Source organism: Prionailurus viverrinus, chromosome D4 (genome assembly GCF_022837055.1).
Source record: "Prionailurus viverrinus isolate Anna chromosome D4, UM_Priviv_1.0, whole genome shotgun sequence".
Taxonomy (NCBI): Eukaryota; Metazoa; Chordata; class Mammalia; order Carnivora; family Felidae; genus Prionailurus; species Prionailurus viverrinus.
The window spans coordinates 69,694,334-69,709,765 of record NC_062573.1 but is presented as its reverse complement, the minus strand read 5'-3'; the positions used below and the strand labels follow the sequence as shown (position 1 = coordinate 69,709,765).

The window sequence follows — 15,432 nt, the reverse complement described above, 5'->3', positions numbered from 1 at the left end:
AAAATACTCTCTCATCCAGGTGGTGGAGTCAGAAAGGCGCCTTGATTTTGGTGTCTGCTGGGAAAACCTGCTGCACCCCCTGTTCCTGAGATTGGATGGGAATGGGCTCAAAGCACAGGTTAGAAGGAATCTTGTTCCCCGAAACATCTTAAAAAAAAAAAAATCCTGTAGCTTCACAGCATACCCGGTGAGATGGCAGCGTGATTGTTTTCGTGGACAGTGACTAAGGCCGTAATAGAATGGACTTTGGAAGCATGACGGGGTGCATAAAGTCCCACTGGAGGTTCCAGAGAAGGTTAGGATGTTTGCCCAAGAACCACACAGCTTTGGCTGCTGGAAGACAGGTGGGTGGGTATAAAGCAGGTACACCCTGAAGTCAGAGGCCCAAGTCTGATTCTAATTTCTACTACTTATTAGCGAGTTTGGACCAGTGACTAAACTTCCTGGTGCCTCTGACCACTGATTTGCAGGTGGATAATAATAATAATGGCACTTTATTATTATTATTTTTAATTTTAATTTTAAGTAGGCTCCGTGCCCAACATGGGGCTCACACTCACCACACTGAGATCAAGATTCGCACACTCTGCCTACTGAGCCTGCCAGGTGCCCCAATAAAAATGGCACTTTAAAGAAAGATAATCTAGGTAGAAATCTTGTTTGTTTGTTTGTTTTAACACTTATTTATTTTTGAGAGACAGGTGAGCGGAAGAGGGGCAGAGAGAGAGGGAGACACAGAATCCGAAGCAGGCTCCAGGCTCCGAGCTGTCAGCACAGAGCCCGATGTGGGTCTTGAACCCACAAACCGCAAGATCATGACTTGAGCCGGAGTCTGATGCTTAACCAACTGAGCCAATCTAGGTAGAAATTTTAAAGAGTTTAGGTGAAAATCAACGCACGGTAAATGTTAGCTATAAATGCAATGATTAATTCTAAAAAGTCTAACAGAAATATTTGACATGCTTAAGGTAAATGAAATAGGAACGGAACGTTTACATGACAGAAAGGCGTGATTTGTTTTGTTTGCTCTTCAAAGAACAAAAAGTATATTGTCAGACAAACCAAAGACTTCTGATCCCCATCACGCAAAATGTCAATGCAAGAAAGTAACTATGGGTACCATCCCCAGAACTGGATTGCTAGAAGTTCCGTGTTACATGACCTTTTAGTTTGTTTGGTGGGGGGGAAGGGACTACCATAGGGGGATAGGGCAGTGTTAGGTACTATTCTAATTGATCCATTACTAATAAAATAAGAAAGTGAATTACCCAGCAGAGGACCTGGCTATGATAAGTACTTAAGGAATGTTCGTTCCTATTCTTAAAATGAAGGGCATTTCATTTCCTCACCATGGCTGTTGGGGCGGTGGGAGGGCAGTGGGGAAGGGAAAAGGGGAAGAAGCAAATTTGTCTGTATCTTTCTTTAAGTGAAAAGCCTGCCAAATTCTTCAGAATTATGAGCAGTGATGAAATAATTTCTGGAGGAGATTAAGGGTGGGGGTGGGCATCAGGAAGGTGTGACTTTGCAGGGTCACTGACTGGCAGAGGCTCCCCAAAAGCGTCAGTGCGTTTCCCAAAGCCAAGACGCACCAGACGCTGTCAGGGAAGAAGGGGGGGGGGCTTCCGGGAGGGTTGTACCTTGGGTGTCCAGGTTGAAGGCTAAACACGGGGGGTCTTGCCTTTGTGAGGTGCGAGCTCATTAGGAGTTCCCCTCTCGGATGGAAAAGGCAACTGCTGACTGTTGCAGGAAGGGGAGCTAAATGTCGTGGAACAGACACGGTAATTATCCTAAAAAAATCTATCCTATGATCCGTTTTAAAAGTCAGCAGCTGGGGAATGCCTGGCCGGCGCGGCCGATTGAGCATCCGATTCTTGATTTCGGCTCAGGTCATGATCTCAGGGTTCAGGTCAGGATCTTAGGATTTGTGAGATCGAGTCTCGAGTCGGGCTCTGAGCTGACAGCACAGAGTCTGCTTGGGATTCCCTCTCTCTCTCTCTCTCTCTCTCTCTCTGCCCCTCCCTCCCTCTCAAAATAAAGAAATCAACACTTAAAAAAAAAAAAGTCAGCAGCTGATATGTAAGTTGATTAAGTCCCGAAGCCAACCATAGAAATCTTTAAAATATTTAAGGGGCACTTCACTAAAGGGGGAAGTGGGACACTGTTTTCACCAATGATGTTCTTTTTGTCTTGCAGGATGTTCTCTCAGACAGCACCAGGGCAAAAGAGCCCTAACTCAGAATCACCCGGGCACTTGAGGAAACGTATTATTTTATCCATTGCACTGAAGCAGTTACAATTACTTAAAAAAAAAAAAAAAGAATTACTGCTTAAATGCAGAAGTAGCATCCTGATCATTATATAGACAAATAGGGTGTGATAGCCGTCAAATTCTCCAGGGGAGTTTTATGCTTTGAGAGCCCAAGACATTCAAATCATCGTTTAATAAATTAAGGTTAAAAAAAAAGAATAAAAAAGGTCTTTGAAGATATACATTGTCGACTGCTACCTGAGCTGATGGGATAAGAGACGACTAAGTAAGTAGAACAGTTTTACTTCTCGGGACAGACTGGTAGAGGCCAAGTTGAACAGGCACACCTGCTCCTCTCCAGGAGGCCGAGAGAAGTAGGTAACATCACTTTAAGAAAAGGGAAAGGGGATAAGAATCTCCTGGGGGAGAGAAGTATAAGGACAGAAGAAGTATAAGGACACTAAAACTAGGTCATTATAGTCTTAAATTTCAAAGGAAGGGGAAAGATGGATTTCGCAACATCTGAAAAGGTACATATCCTTCTTATGAAATGTATGTCCGTGTCCCCCCCCCCCCCCCCCGCCCCAAATTCACCTGTTGAAACCCTACTCCCGCATCGCATGTGACGGACGGTGGAGGTGGGGCTTTGGGGAAATAATTAAGAGGAGATGAAGTCATTAGGGTGGAGAGAATTAATGCCCTTCTTTTTTTATTGTTATTATTTATTTATTTTAGAGAGAGAAAGAGCAGCAGGAGAGAAGGGCGGGGGGGCGGGGAGAAAGAGAGAGAGAGAGAGAGAGAGAAAATCTCAAGCAGGCTCCATGCTCCGTGCAAAGCCTGACACTGGGCTCGATCCCACACCCTGGGATCATGGCCTGAGCTGAAATCAAGAGTTGGAAGCTCAACTGACGGCCCAGGTGCCCTGGATTTAGTGCCCTTCTAGAAGGACCCCGGAAAAGCTCTCTTGCTCTTTGCCACCACCGTGTGAGGACACAATGAGAAGCCGGCAGTCTGCAACCAAGGAGAGGACTCTCATCGGAACGTGACCTTCCTGGTGCCCGGATTTCAGATTTCCAGCCTCCAAAGCGGTGAGAAGTTTCTGTCATTTATAAGCCACCTAATCTGTGGGAATCTGTTGTAGCCCAAACTAAGATACTCCCACGCTAAATTTATGACATGTCCCCTGGAAAAGGAAGCAGCAAACACCAGGGGTTATCAGTTTCATTCAAGGCAAACTGTGTTGGAACAACTTGGCAGAGTGCATTCTCCCATGTGGAGAGAGAACAAAATCAACTAAACAAGTAAACAGAAGACAGGGCAGTGGGAAGTATGGGGTTCTTAACCTTGGGAATACTGACACTTCGGGCTGGATAATCCTTTGCTGTGTGGTGTAGGCTGTGTAGCAGCAGCCAAGGCCTTCGCCCATTAGATGACAGCAGCATCTGCCCCAGTGTGACAATCCAAAATGTCTCCGGACATTGCCACGTGTCCCGGGAGGTGGGGAGGTGGGGAGGCAAAATCGCCCCTCGTTGAGAACCTCTGCATAGAATAACTTGGCCATACACATTCTGCCATTGGAGGCGGAGTAGTTATAGAAGAAAGAGCTCTCCGGGGAGGCATGAAGGATAAGAATAAGCCAGCCATGTCAAGAGAGTTCTAGACAGAGAGTACCGCTGGCCCCAAATCACTAAATTGGAAATGGTCTGGTGTGCAAGCCTCAGGGTTGAGGGAGAGAGTGCTCTTACTGATCAGAAGTGTAAGCAGTGACTAGGACACGTAGGGCCTTATAGGCTTGTAGTAAAGAATCAGAATTATATTCCAAAATAAATAAGAGAACATTGGAGGGTTTTAAGAAAGAGGGTAGTGAAAGGAAGATATTTGCATTCGAAAGGTCTCACTCAAGCCAGTCAGCGGAGTATGGATTGTAGGTCCAGGTGGATAGGAGGAGACGGGAGTGTAGTTGAAAGATCCATCTGGGCCGACCAGGGCAAGGCCGCCATGTAAGGTTGAGTAGAGTGTTTGTGTGCTGGACTGATAGAGTACTGGGGCTTGGGGAGGTCACTATACTCAGCCAGATAGTTGTAATAAGTGGAGAAGGAGGCCATGTTCAATAATGCTAGTTGAAAGATCCAGGTCTGACAAGTAATTCCAATCTTCAATTTCTGTCTTGGACTGGAATCGTTCGTGAACAGCAGGGGAACGTAAGTATTATAGCACTGTATGAACTTGTAGCTCAATTATGGAGATGCTGGCAGAAGCAAATAGTAATTGGTGCTCAGGGGCTAAAGCGGGGACCTCTGAGATAAATACAAAGACCATGAAACATACTGAGGGGAAGAAAACCATCAGTTATTGAGAAAAAAAAACAGATGAAAGCAGAATTTAATAAAGTGGAAAACAAACAAAAAACAAAAGGAAAACAATAAAGATCAAATCTAGTTATCAGAAAACAAACCCATCTCTGGGGCACCAGGTGGCTCAGTCAGTTAAACGTCCGACTTCAGCTCAAGTCATGATCTTACCGTCCATGAGTTCGAGCCTCGCATCAGGCTCTGTGCTGACAGCTCAGAGCCTGGAGACTGGTTCAGATTCTGTGTCTCCCTCTCTCTCTGCCCCTCTCCAGCTCACGCTCTTTCTCAAGCTCTCAATAAATAAATATTAAAAAAAAAGAAAATGAACCCATCTCTAGAAAGACTGAACAAGAAAAAAAAGAGAGAAGATACAAATAAATAATATTAGGAATAAAAGAATGTAGCTGCAGATGGAAAAAATAATACATGAACAACTTTATTATGAAGATTTGGAAAACTGATGAAATGGACAATTTTCCAGAAAAATATTAAATAGCAAAGTTGACACAGGAAGAATTAGAAAACCTGAATAGACCAGTAATCACCAAGAAATAAAATCACCAGTAAAAAAAATCTATCCCTCCAACTAAGCAACAGACACAGATGATTCTATAAATACTGCTCAATCCTCATGTATTAGATGATCCCCCTGGATTATATAAGTTATTCCAAAGAAGAGAAAAAAGAGGGAAGTTTCCCTCGTTTGTTTTATGGTGCCATAAAGCATATAACTTTGATTCCCAAACTAGACAAGAGCCGGATGATGAAGGAAAACCCCAGGCCAATGTCATTTATGAAAATCTAAATGATTTTGAATGGCAGAAGGAAACTAGATTCTCCACTAAGGTTTCTAAGATTCCCTCATCTAAATGACTTTGCTCTCCCCCTTCAATTAATATTTGGCTCGAAGCCACAACTTTATGAGTATCAACGCTGTTTGCAGCAATGAGGGACATAAAGATGTACGCACCATGACCACAGCCTCTAATGGCTTCCATCCAGGCGCATGAATAAGAAAGACTCTGGTAAATACAACAAGAGGCAGAATGTGAGGAAGGCCACAAAACAGGTGCAAAGCCTAGGACGATTCAGGAGAGAAAGGGCTTCCTTCTGTTTGAAAAGACTGGAGAATGTTTTAGGAGGGAAATGGCATCTTGGTCTAGGTCTTAAGTGAAAAGAAGAATTTCAATGTGCAGGAAATTGGATGGAGGAAGAGCAAGGACTTAAAAGAGGTGCTAAGGGCAAAGAAGCAAGGAAAAAAAAAGAAGTCTTGTCAGAAGAACCATGAACAGGATATATGCATTTAATGACATTAATAGATATGTAAAAATCCACCACTAGGGGCGCCCGGGTGGCTCAGTCGGTTGAGCATCTGACTTTGTCTCAGGTCATGATCTCATGGTTTGTGAGTCTGAGCCCCCCGTCGAGCTCTGTGCTGACAGCTCAGAGCCTGGAGCCTGCCTATGATTCTGTGTCTCCCTCTCTCTCTGCCCCTCCGCCGGTCACGCTCTGTCTCTGTCTCTGTCTCTCTCTCAAAAATAAATAAACATTAAAAAAAAAATCCACCACCATCACATGACTTAAAAGTGGCTGAAAAAGAGGGGCATCTGGGTGGTTCAGTCAGTTAAGTGTCCGACTCTTGGTTTCGGCTCAGGTCATGATCTCATTCATGGATTCATGGGTTCAAGCCTGTGTCAGGCTCTGCACTGTCAATGCAGAGAGCCTGCTTGGGATTCTCTCCCTATCTCTCTGCCCCCTCCCCTACCCGTGCCTTCTCACTCTCTTTCAAAATAAATAAATAAAACTTTTTTTAAACAAGCCTTAAAAAACGTACCTGAAAAAGAAAAATAGTGATAGGATCACATCATGGAGTTAGGACTTGGATGAATATAATAAAATAAGCGTTCCAGAATTCTATTCATTCGATAGGGGCGAGTGATACATTTGTGAAATGTGAGCTTTCAAGGAGCCAACTCAAAAGGATAAACGCGATCAGTTACACAAGTGCCATTAATTAAAGGAAGTCACATTCCTTAACAGTCAGGATGGAGACTGGATTGGATTTGCTCACAAGAGCACAGGTAGTCTCCGATTAGGAAATCATGCTCTCAACAACATCCTTGCCATAGAGATGAGTTTCACTGGGCTGACTTAACGTCTTCCATCAGCATGAGCCAATGGCGTACGACAAAAAAATATATAGGATAGAGAGACTTCACGGTATCCTCTGTGACATGGGGCAAGTGTATAGTTTTCTGCTGGCTTGAACTTAACCCTGGGCAGAGTCGGGGACTTGTATAGAAGCATAGGCGTTACGTGTTTTTCACTCAATCTTCCCGGTTGATCAACATTTTGAGATAGTTTATGGGAGTGAATTAAAAATTTTACTGCCTGGCCATTACCTAGCACCAAACTTGCGTATGTTGACCATTAAAAGAAGCCCCATCCCTTAACCAACGGTTAAAATGGAGGGGAGGCAGCATCCCAGTCTCGTCCACTGGCACAGCGTGTTTTTCCACAAAGTGTGACCCAATCCTGGGGTGACTGTTGACAGCCCTGGTTCTAAAAGAACTCTCACGTGGATCTTGGAAACAGATCCTCCAACGCGCGGGGGGGATCGTTAACTATCCTGTAGGTTAACATTATCTCAGTCCGCTCTTCAGGAGCTGAGGTTCCATTGCTTTCTAAGGAAGCCAGCTGTGCTGAATAACATCTGTTTGCTTCTTCAGCTTCACCCTCTTACTTTCCCCGTCCTGCTCTCTGTCCCAGGAGGCTCTCTCGCGCTCTGAGTTCCACTTGGTTTTAGGGGCCCCGGTGGGAGATCAGCGGGAGGAAAGTGGAGAGGTCAGGGTACGCGCTCCATGCACTCGTCTGGCTTCTTCCCTGGCTGGCTGTGCCCCTCCACGCTAGGCCTCTCTGCTCTTCTCGGGGAAATGGAAATTCCTGTTCTCGCTTCTGATAATCACCCTCCCCTTCCACCCCCCACCCCCCAGGCCTCAGGTAACAGCTATACTGTTTCTCTTCCTGAGCTACTACACCCTTCCATGTGAATTCCTGCTTCTGTCTTTGCAAATACTCCCTTTATTAAATATTTCTCGAATTATCCTCATTAGAATGTGTCATCGCCCTCCTGCTGGGTCCCTGACAGACAAACATATCCTGCTTTTGAACGCCATGACTTCTCATCTTTCTCAAATGCCATCAGTTTTCCTGGGAGTCTTTTTTTTTTTTTTTTCCTGACTTTAGTTCTGACATTTCACCATTCCAGCTGGAGAAATACCTTGGATTCTTCCTCAGACTAGAAGCCAACACAACACGAAAGGGCTCCTCTGTGGGTGTTCCTCCCACGGACAGCTGACTTGCTCTCTCCACCTCATCTTGGCGTTCAGGGCTTTCTCTTGCTATAACGATCCTTTACCACAAGATACCACATCTAGAAATAGTCGGGAAGACTCAGATGCACCTCGAAGGGCTTTGATTCTCTCACCTCCCTCTGGCCTCTGGCCACACGAGTTGGCCCCCAAACCACAGATGGGGAGAAGCTCACTGATACACAGGGACCGTCACTAATCTGCTGTGGTGTGAGATACGTGTCCAGGCATGAAAAGGGCTCAGTAGGTCGCATGACAGTGTGAAGAGTCAGAGGCGAGTTTGGATTCAGTTATTCTCCAAATCACACTCTTGAGAATCCTGCCCATTAAACTTGATGTACCCCTCCATGGGACAATGGGAGGAGGAAGAGATGCATTCACCTACAGAATTACATAAAAAAAAAAAATGATTGTTTCAGCCTCTGTGTCTTACTCACAAGCACTGGGCTGGAAGGGAGAAGACGTGAAGTCCCTGTTTTCCCACTTTCTCATTTCTGGATGACATTAACAGCTCATTTGCTGAGTTGGTTTGTTTATCTATGAAGCTGGGATAATAAAACTGGCCCTATTTGTCTCAAATGGCAGTTGTGCGAGCAGATTTATTTGAAGTCTGCTCTGGGTAGGGCTGGCCAGAGGTGGAGAGGTAGGAGGGGCTGGTGGAGAGACTTGGGGGAAAAAAAAAAAAAAGCAAAATTTTTTGGGGTTTTTTTGCCCCAAAAGGAAGGGGCGCCTGGGTGGCTCGGTCGGTTAAGCGTCCGACTTCAGCTCAGGTCATGATCTCAAGGCTTGTGAGTTCCAGCCCCGCGTCGGGCTCTGTGCTGACAGCTCAGAGCCTGGACCCTGCTCTGAATTCTGTGTCTCCCTCTCTCTCTGCCCCTCCCCAGCTCACACTCTGTCTCTCTCTCCCTCAAAAATAAATAGACATGAAAAAAAATTTTTTTTTTTAAGGAGATGAAGGCCTGAATTGAAGCGCAGATTTAAAGAACTTTTAATGGTACTTAATCGCCACCAAACATAACACACCAAGTGATCAAATAGAATCACGAAAATAAACGAACGCAGACTCAGTGCCAAGCTTGGTCTTCCAGGGTTGGTTCGGGGCAAAGCCACGTAACCTCGAATAAACAAGGCAACGCTGTAGTTGATGGAGTATCGGCTTCCCTCGGAGAAAGGGCAAATGTGTGCAGCTGGGCATCAGCCTGTCCAAACAGCAAGACCCAGAGAGGGGGTAGCATGTGCTCAAAGAGCCTGATTCTTCTGAGCGCCCAAACGTATCATTACCCAACACTGAAAGAGTCACGTTATTTCTTTACCTGTTTTTTAAAAAAGTTTTTTTTTGTTTTTATTTTCAGCATTCACCTGGGGGTAAGACCCCACGTACTAATTCCTCAATCGTAAGTCCTAGACAGAAAAAGTCCGGGTTTAGAAGGTCTCGTGAAAACCGTGTCACGATTTAATGGTGTCACGGGGAAGAAAAAAAAAAAAGGCCAACGTTACTCATGCAAAAAGAAAGAATGCACAGAGATGACCATAAGAGGCAGGTCGTGTGGATATGACATCTATTGTGTTTGAAGCTCATTTTTACTTTAGGGAGTACCAAATAACTCACCTCCCGGAGCGAGACGACAAGCTACAGCTCCACAAATACAAGGAGCAGGTTCTTTCTAAATACTGTTTCAAAAGCACATGAGCCAGATCTCCCCCTCGCTCACCTCTCCTCTGCCTCTCCCTGCCCTGCGGCCCTCCCTTGCATGTATCTACAAGAGACCAGGCACATAGAGTCTGTTTTCTTACTCTGCTTGGAAATTATTTCCTTTTATCAGCCTGCACAGCTCTTTCCTTACCCCAAGACCCAAGGATCGATATTTGTCTATCGATCATCCCATTGTTATAGAATTCAGATGGTGGTGAGTTTACGAAGGTCGACGGTTTCATGCTCCTTTAGCATGTTGTTCAGGCTTTTGAATATAACCCACAATCATTAATATTACGTGCCAACTTGGCTAGGCTACCTACGGTGCCTGGTTATTTGGTCAAACGCCAGTCCAGATAATACTGTGAAGGTATTTTTTTTAGATGTGATTAACACTGAAATCAGCAGACTTTGAATAAGGCAGATTATTCAGAGAATGTGGGTGGGCCTTATCTAGTCAGTTGAAGGCCTGAGGAGCAAAGTCTGAAGTTTCTCCAAAAAGAGGGAACTCTCTTCAAGTCTGCAACAGAGAGACCCTGCCTACGTTTCCGGCCTGCTGTCCTGCAGAATTCAGACTCCAGACTGCAACCACTCTTGCTTGAGGTTCTAGCCTGCTGGCCTGTCTGTCCTCCATATTTCGGACTTGCCAGTCCCTAAACCTTGGTGAGTCGATTCCGATTCCTTGAAATGGTTTTCCCTCTGTCTCTCTCTCGATCGATACAGAGATATCTCTTCTTGCTCCTATTGGTTCTGTTTTGCTGGAGAAACCTGACTCGCACATAATCACGTTGCCCTTTTTTTCACATGACACCCTTGCAACCCTGCCTTCTTTAAAATAAACACATAAATGGCTCTTCATTTTAAGAAAACTGTGTTTGTTGCAGACGACTGTGCCGATGTTCTCTGGGACCACATCGGGAAGGTCAGGCATACCCATCCCTGTCTCGGGAATTGCTGTGTGATTCTGAGCTGGCAGCTGTACTGCTCGAGCGTGACCGGGGTGTTGGCAAAGTCTCTGGGAAGAGGGAAGACTGGGCCTGGGAACCAGAACACGGTGCTGAAAATCTCAAGGGAGAGTTTCCCTCCCGCCCTCATAACAAGTTTTGTTAACAAGAGGCAGTCAGGGGAGTACAAGGAGAAAAGCCACCTCCTAAAGCTTCCTCGCGTTTTGACAATGTGGCTTGCTGCTCTCAGAACGGTGTGGGAGCTGAGTGAGGGGGTGCAGCTGGGGGAGGGGAGGGCTAGAAGCCAGTTTGTGGCTGAAACGTCATGTTGCATACACTATCAGCTCACTTCTGTGGGTTTTTTTTTTTTAATATTTATTTTTGAGAGAGAGAGAGAGAGAGAGAGAGAGAGAGAGAGAGAGCAGGGGAGGGGTAGAGAGAGAAAGAGGGACAGAGGATCCCAAGCAGGCTCCGCACCGTCAGCACAGAGCCCGAGGTGGGGCTCGAACTCACGAACCATGAAATCATGACCTGAGCCAAAGTCAGACACTTAACGGGCTGAGCCACATAGGCGCCCAATTTTGAAAACGCAATTTTTTTTTTTTCAGGACAGTCTTGATCCTGTCCTATGATCAAATTCTGTGTCAGATGTTTCCAGATTTTTAGTTGGAAAAATAGGACAATCTTATATTGCTTCTGGGATTACCTTCCTGTGTCCACGATTTCCTTCCCCTCACTCTTTCTAGCCAACTTGGCTGACCTCTCACCCTCTTCTTTGCCTTTCCAGATTATGACCTTCCTTTAACACCTGTCCCGAATTACACCTCTTATGGCCACAGTATGACTTTGCTGGGCCTTAGGCACTGTTACCTTCATGAGCTCCTTCCTTCAGTCAGAAAAATCCAAAACTTTTATTTTACACCTGCATTGGTAGAAAAAACTATAATCCGCACAGGAGTATAATCATTTTTTTCTTTAGGTTTTAAAAGCATTTCAGAGTCTCGCAGGGGCCCTTTAACATATCGAGCATTTCAGGGTTTTGCAGGGGCCCTTTAACATATCGGGGCCCCTGGACAGTCTGCCTCCTGATGCTGTTGGATAACAGGCCACCCCTTATTCCTCCTCCACGAAAGCACCCTGTATAAATGCCTCTCCTCTTTTATTGCTGACAGAGAGACGGAGTGAGAGTGGGGGAGGAGCAGAGAGAAAGGGGGACCCAGAATCTGAAGCAGGCTCCAGGTTCTGAAATGTCAGCACAGAGCCCAGCGCGGGGCTCGAACCCACAAACTGTGAGATCATGACCTGAGCCGAAGTCAGATGCCTAACCGACGGAGCCACCCAGGCGCCCCGATGCCTCCCCCCTCTTAGTTTACTAGCATTGGCACACAGCCTGGACACAGAAGGATTTAAATTCAAATGCCAGCTTCTTCACTTTCTAAGTGGAAACCACAGCAAGTGATTCAACTTTCCTAACATGTTTCCTTCCTTGTGTGATTCCTGCCATGGTAATAGACAGGTAATAGACAGGGCTCGGTGCTCTGTGACAAGTGCTCGTGATACATATTTATACATGTGTTGGTCATTAACTATCTTGATTTACATGTTACACTATTAGCCGCCTCTTCACCTGTGTTTAATTCCCTTCGTAAACTGTCACCTCCCATTGGGAGTAAGCTTTAGCCCAGGGGTTCTCCAACTTAAGCGTGCGGCAGAATCACTTGTGTTAAGGCACTGATGGCTGGACCCCACCTCAACTTCTTGGTTCAGGAAGAGCCTGGGGTGGGGTCAGTAATTCGTATTCCTAACGAGCACCAGGTGACTCTGAGGCTGCTGGGTTTATTTTTTGACTTCAGTAGTCGCTAGTCCCAACGTGGGACGTGAACTCATGACCCCAAGATCAAGAGTCGAATGCTCTACTGACTGAGTCAGGCAGGCACCCGGAGGCTGCCGATTTTAGGACCCTACTTAGAGAATCGCTGTTTTAGACAACTCTGCACCCTCTCAAAACCTAGCACAGAGGGGAAGCTTTTAAATACATTGAGAGTTAATTATTTACGCAAAAGTTAATACAAATGCCAGCGGAGATCCTGCCCCCCTCCCCCGGTCGTGAGAAAATGTTCGTTACTGCAGGGGCTGAGCAGAAAACTATGAGCCAGGAAACTGTATTGAAAGAAAGGGGGGGTATGGTAACACCGAACAGGGTCATCTGTGGGGTTGCGGGGACACGTGCAAAACGCAGACGAGATGCCAACCACAGCTCAGCCAAGCCCAGGCTGCCTGAGTTCTTAGCTCAATCTAGAACAATGCCAGCAGGGCTGCTGGGATGCATCTGCTACTCTCTTTCAGATAACGGATCTGGGGTCTCTCGGGAAGGAAATAGCTTGACAGGGAGAAAGAAAGATGAGGCCAACTGAAGAGGTCTGGGTTTCCGAAGCTGCACTTGAAGACCAGCTTTTAACTCTTTGTGGCACTTTCCCAACCCTTACTCTATATCCCTGCTGTTCCTTCTTGCTTTTTGTATTCCTTTCATGGGGAAATGTTGTTTGTGAACACCACAGCTCTCCCGGACACAGTCTGTTTACACACAAAGTAAGTTCACACAAATGGAAACCTGAAGAAAGCCTTGAGATCCTCCAGCCCAACCCACCAATTTTATGCATGACGAAATCTGAGCGTAGGGTTAATCCTAAAATACATAACCAGTCATGGCAGAGCCAGGCTGGAATCTGGATTCTTTGACTCACAGTGAGTACATGGTATGCATAGTTCTTTATACTCCCTAAATGAGTAGGAAAAAGATACCTTCTTTTCCACTTATTTTAATTTTTTTTTAATGTATATTCATTTTTGAAAGACAGAGAGAGAGAGCACAAGCAGGGGTGGGGCAGAGAGACAGGGGGACACAGAATCCGAAACAGGCTCCAGGCTCTGAGCTGTCAGCCCAGAGCCTGAAGCGGGGCTCGAACTCACGAATCGCGAGATCATGACCTGAGCCGAAGTCGGACCCTCAACCGACTGAGCTACCCAGGCGCCCCTCCACTGTATTTTTAAAGAGGAAAGATGACCTTCCGCTTTACTGGTCACATTTTCCCTTTTGTCCCTGGGAGCAAGAGGGCTTTATCGGGACAAATGAAAAGAAATGAACGACCCTCATTGGTATCAACAGGGCCTTGGAGCTTGAGGACAGAGGTCACATCCTGTTCCCTGCTATATATCCACCAGCTACCCAGAAACTCGCACGAAGCAGAGGCTCAGACACCATATGATGAATGAACGAACGAACGAACGAACGAACGAACAAATGAATCACTTGTTTGCCAATCTTCCAGCCAATTGGGGAGTGAAGGTTTCACACCGAGATTTTTGAGCCTGCTGAGGCGTCGCCTTAGCCCCAAGGAGTCAGGTAGGTATCGCAGAAAATCAGAAGTGCCTTTTATGTAAGATAGGCAGTGTGTCTGCTGGAAAACTATTGGCTTTGGATGTGAAAAACCTTTGAAGCCCAGATTCAGGTTCTGATTCTTCGAGGCGCCCTCACCAGTGTGTGCAAAATAGAGGGAATAATACCCAACGCCTCAGGGGTGTTGGAAATATTAAGTGAGATACTGTGAGCAAACTGCCCTCCCCTTTCTGGTTCCAGATGCCTGTTTAAGAGTAAAATAGGTATTGAGTAGGTGGTGTAAATAGGATTGGAAGGGTAAGTACAGACTCTGGGAGGAAACTGAAGGGGCTTTTTTGGCTAAACACACACACAAAGTATCATTGTCTTTGTGGCCACTGTCTTTGAAGCAGCTGCTTCTCCTGAGGGTTTGCAAGACATAGAAGCAAAGCTCCTATCATCTACGTGTTCTTCGTATTCCACAGGCCTTCACCATTTCCCCAGTTTCCGAATACGATGTTTTTCAGGAAAAAATAAATAAATCTAGCTTTCTGCTTACCCATTCGGTCTCAGCTTCCTCGTTCCGGGCTCAAGAAACTCTGTCTCCTCCTCCATTTCCGTTTCAAGGATCATGTTTTTCTGAGAAGGCTGTGGTGAAAGCATTTCCCATTCATTGTCATGGGCGACAGCCTGCAGCATAACTGCATCCGGGTCAGCCCCGCGGCGGCTCTTGCTCTTCCGCGATTGGCTGCCCAGACCAGAGGCCTCCTCTAGGGCTAAGGATTCCAGAGGCTTCATGCGTCCTAGAACTAGCATCTGGGCACCCTCGCCCACGCCGCAATCAGAGGTTGACTCCACAGCTTGGCCAGCCCATCCAGGCCCTGAGTTCCTAGCTTCCAACGACTGGTCACCAACCTCGCTATGGCCCAAGACCATCCAATTCTGGTCTTGCCCAGGGCTTTCAAGAGCCGATCTCTCCTCACCTTGGGGAGACAGTCTCTCTGCAGAATGATCTCGTCTTTCATTTAAAGAGGCAAGCTGACATGAATCCGGGAAGCCGGCCAGCTGAGTTCCTGGCATCTCTTCTTCTTCAGAACCTGCGTGAAACTCGTCTAATTCAGATGTGTTTTCTCTTGCCTCGCAGGCCTCTGGCTTTGCCGGTGAATTTTCTTCATGGTTGACAAGTATGTAACCCATGTGTGCCGCGTGATTATCTTCATTCCTCTCTGTGTACCTTTCTTCCCTGGATTCCGCTGTTACCTGCTCAGGCCCTTGGGTCGGAATTCTTTTTTCTTCTTCCAATTCTGATATTCCCTTGCTGGCACCTAGAAGCGGAAGGTGAAGGGGAGAAGAGGAGAACAAGCCTTCATGAACACGTCATGAGATGTGTGATCTTTGCAAATGCCCCATCTAAGGGGAGAGAAATTTAAGCACTTTTTTAGGGGTTTT

The 15,432-nt window shown here is 46.2% G+C and overlaps 1 protein-coding gene across 2 annotated transcripts in view; it reads right to left on the bottom strand.

Annotated features, from left to right (window-relative positions):
- PRUNE2 (prune homolog 2 with BCH domain) overlaps window positions 1-15,432 on the bottom strand; it is a 273,699-nt gene that overhangs the window by 64,735 nt on the left and 193,532 nt on the right. For both annotated transcript variants that reach the window (XM_047831091.1, XM_047831093.1), the window contains one exon: window positions 14,543-15,308. In XM_047831091.1, coding sequence (XP_047687047.1) covers window positions 14,543-15,308 — 766 coding nt within the window. The remainder of the gene's footprint in view (window positions 1-14,542; window positions 15,309-15,432) is intronic.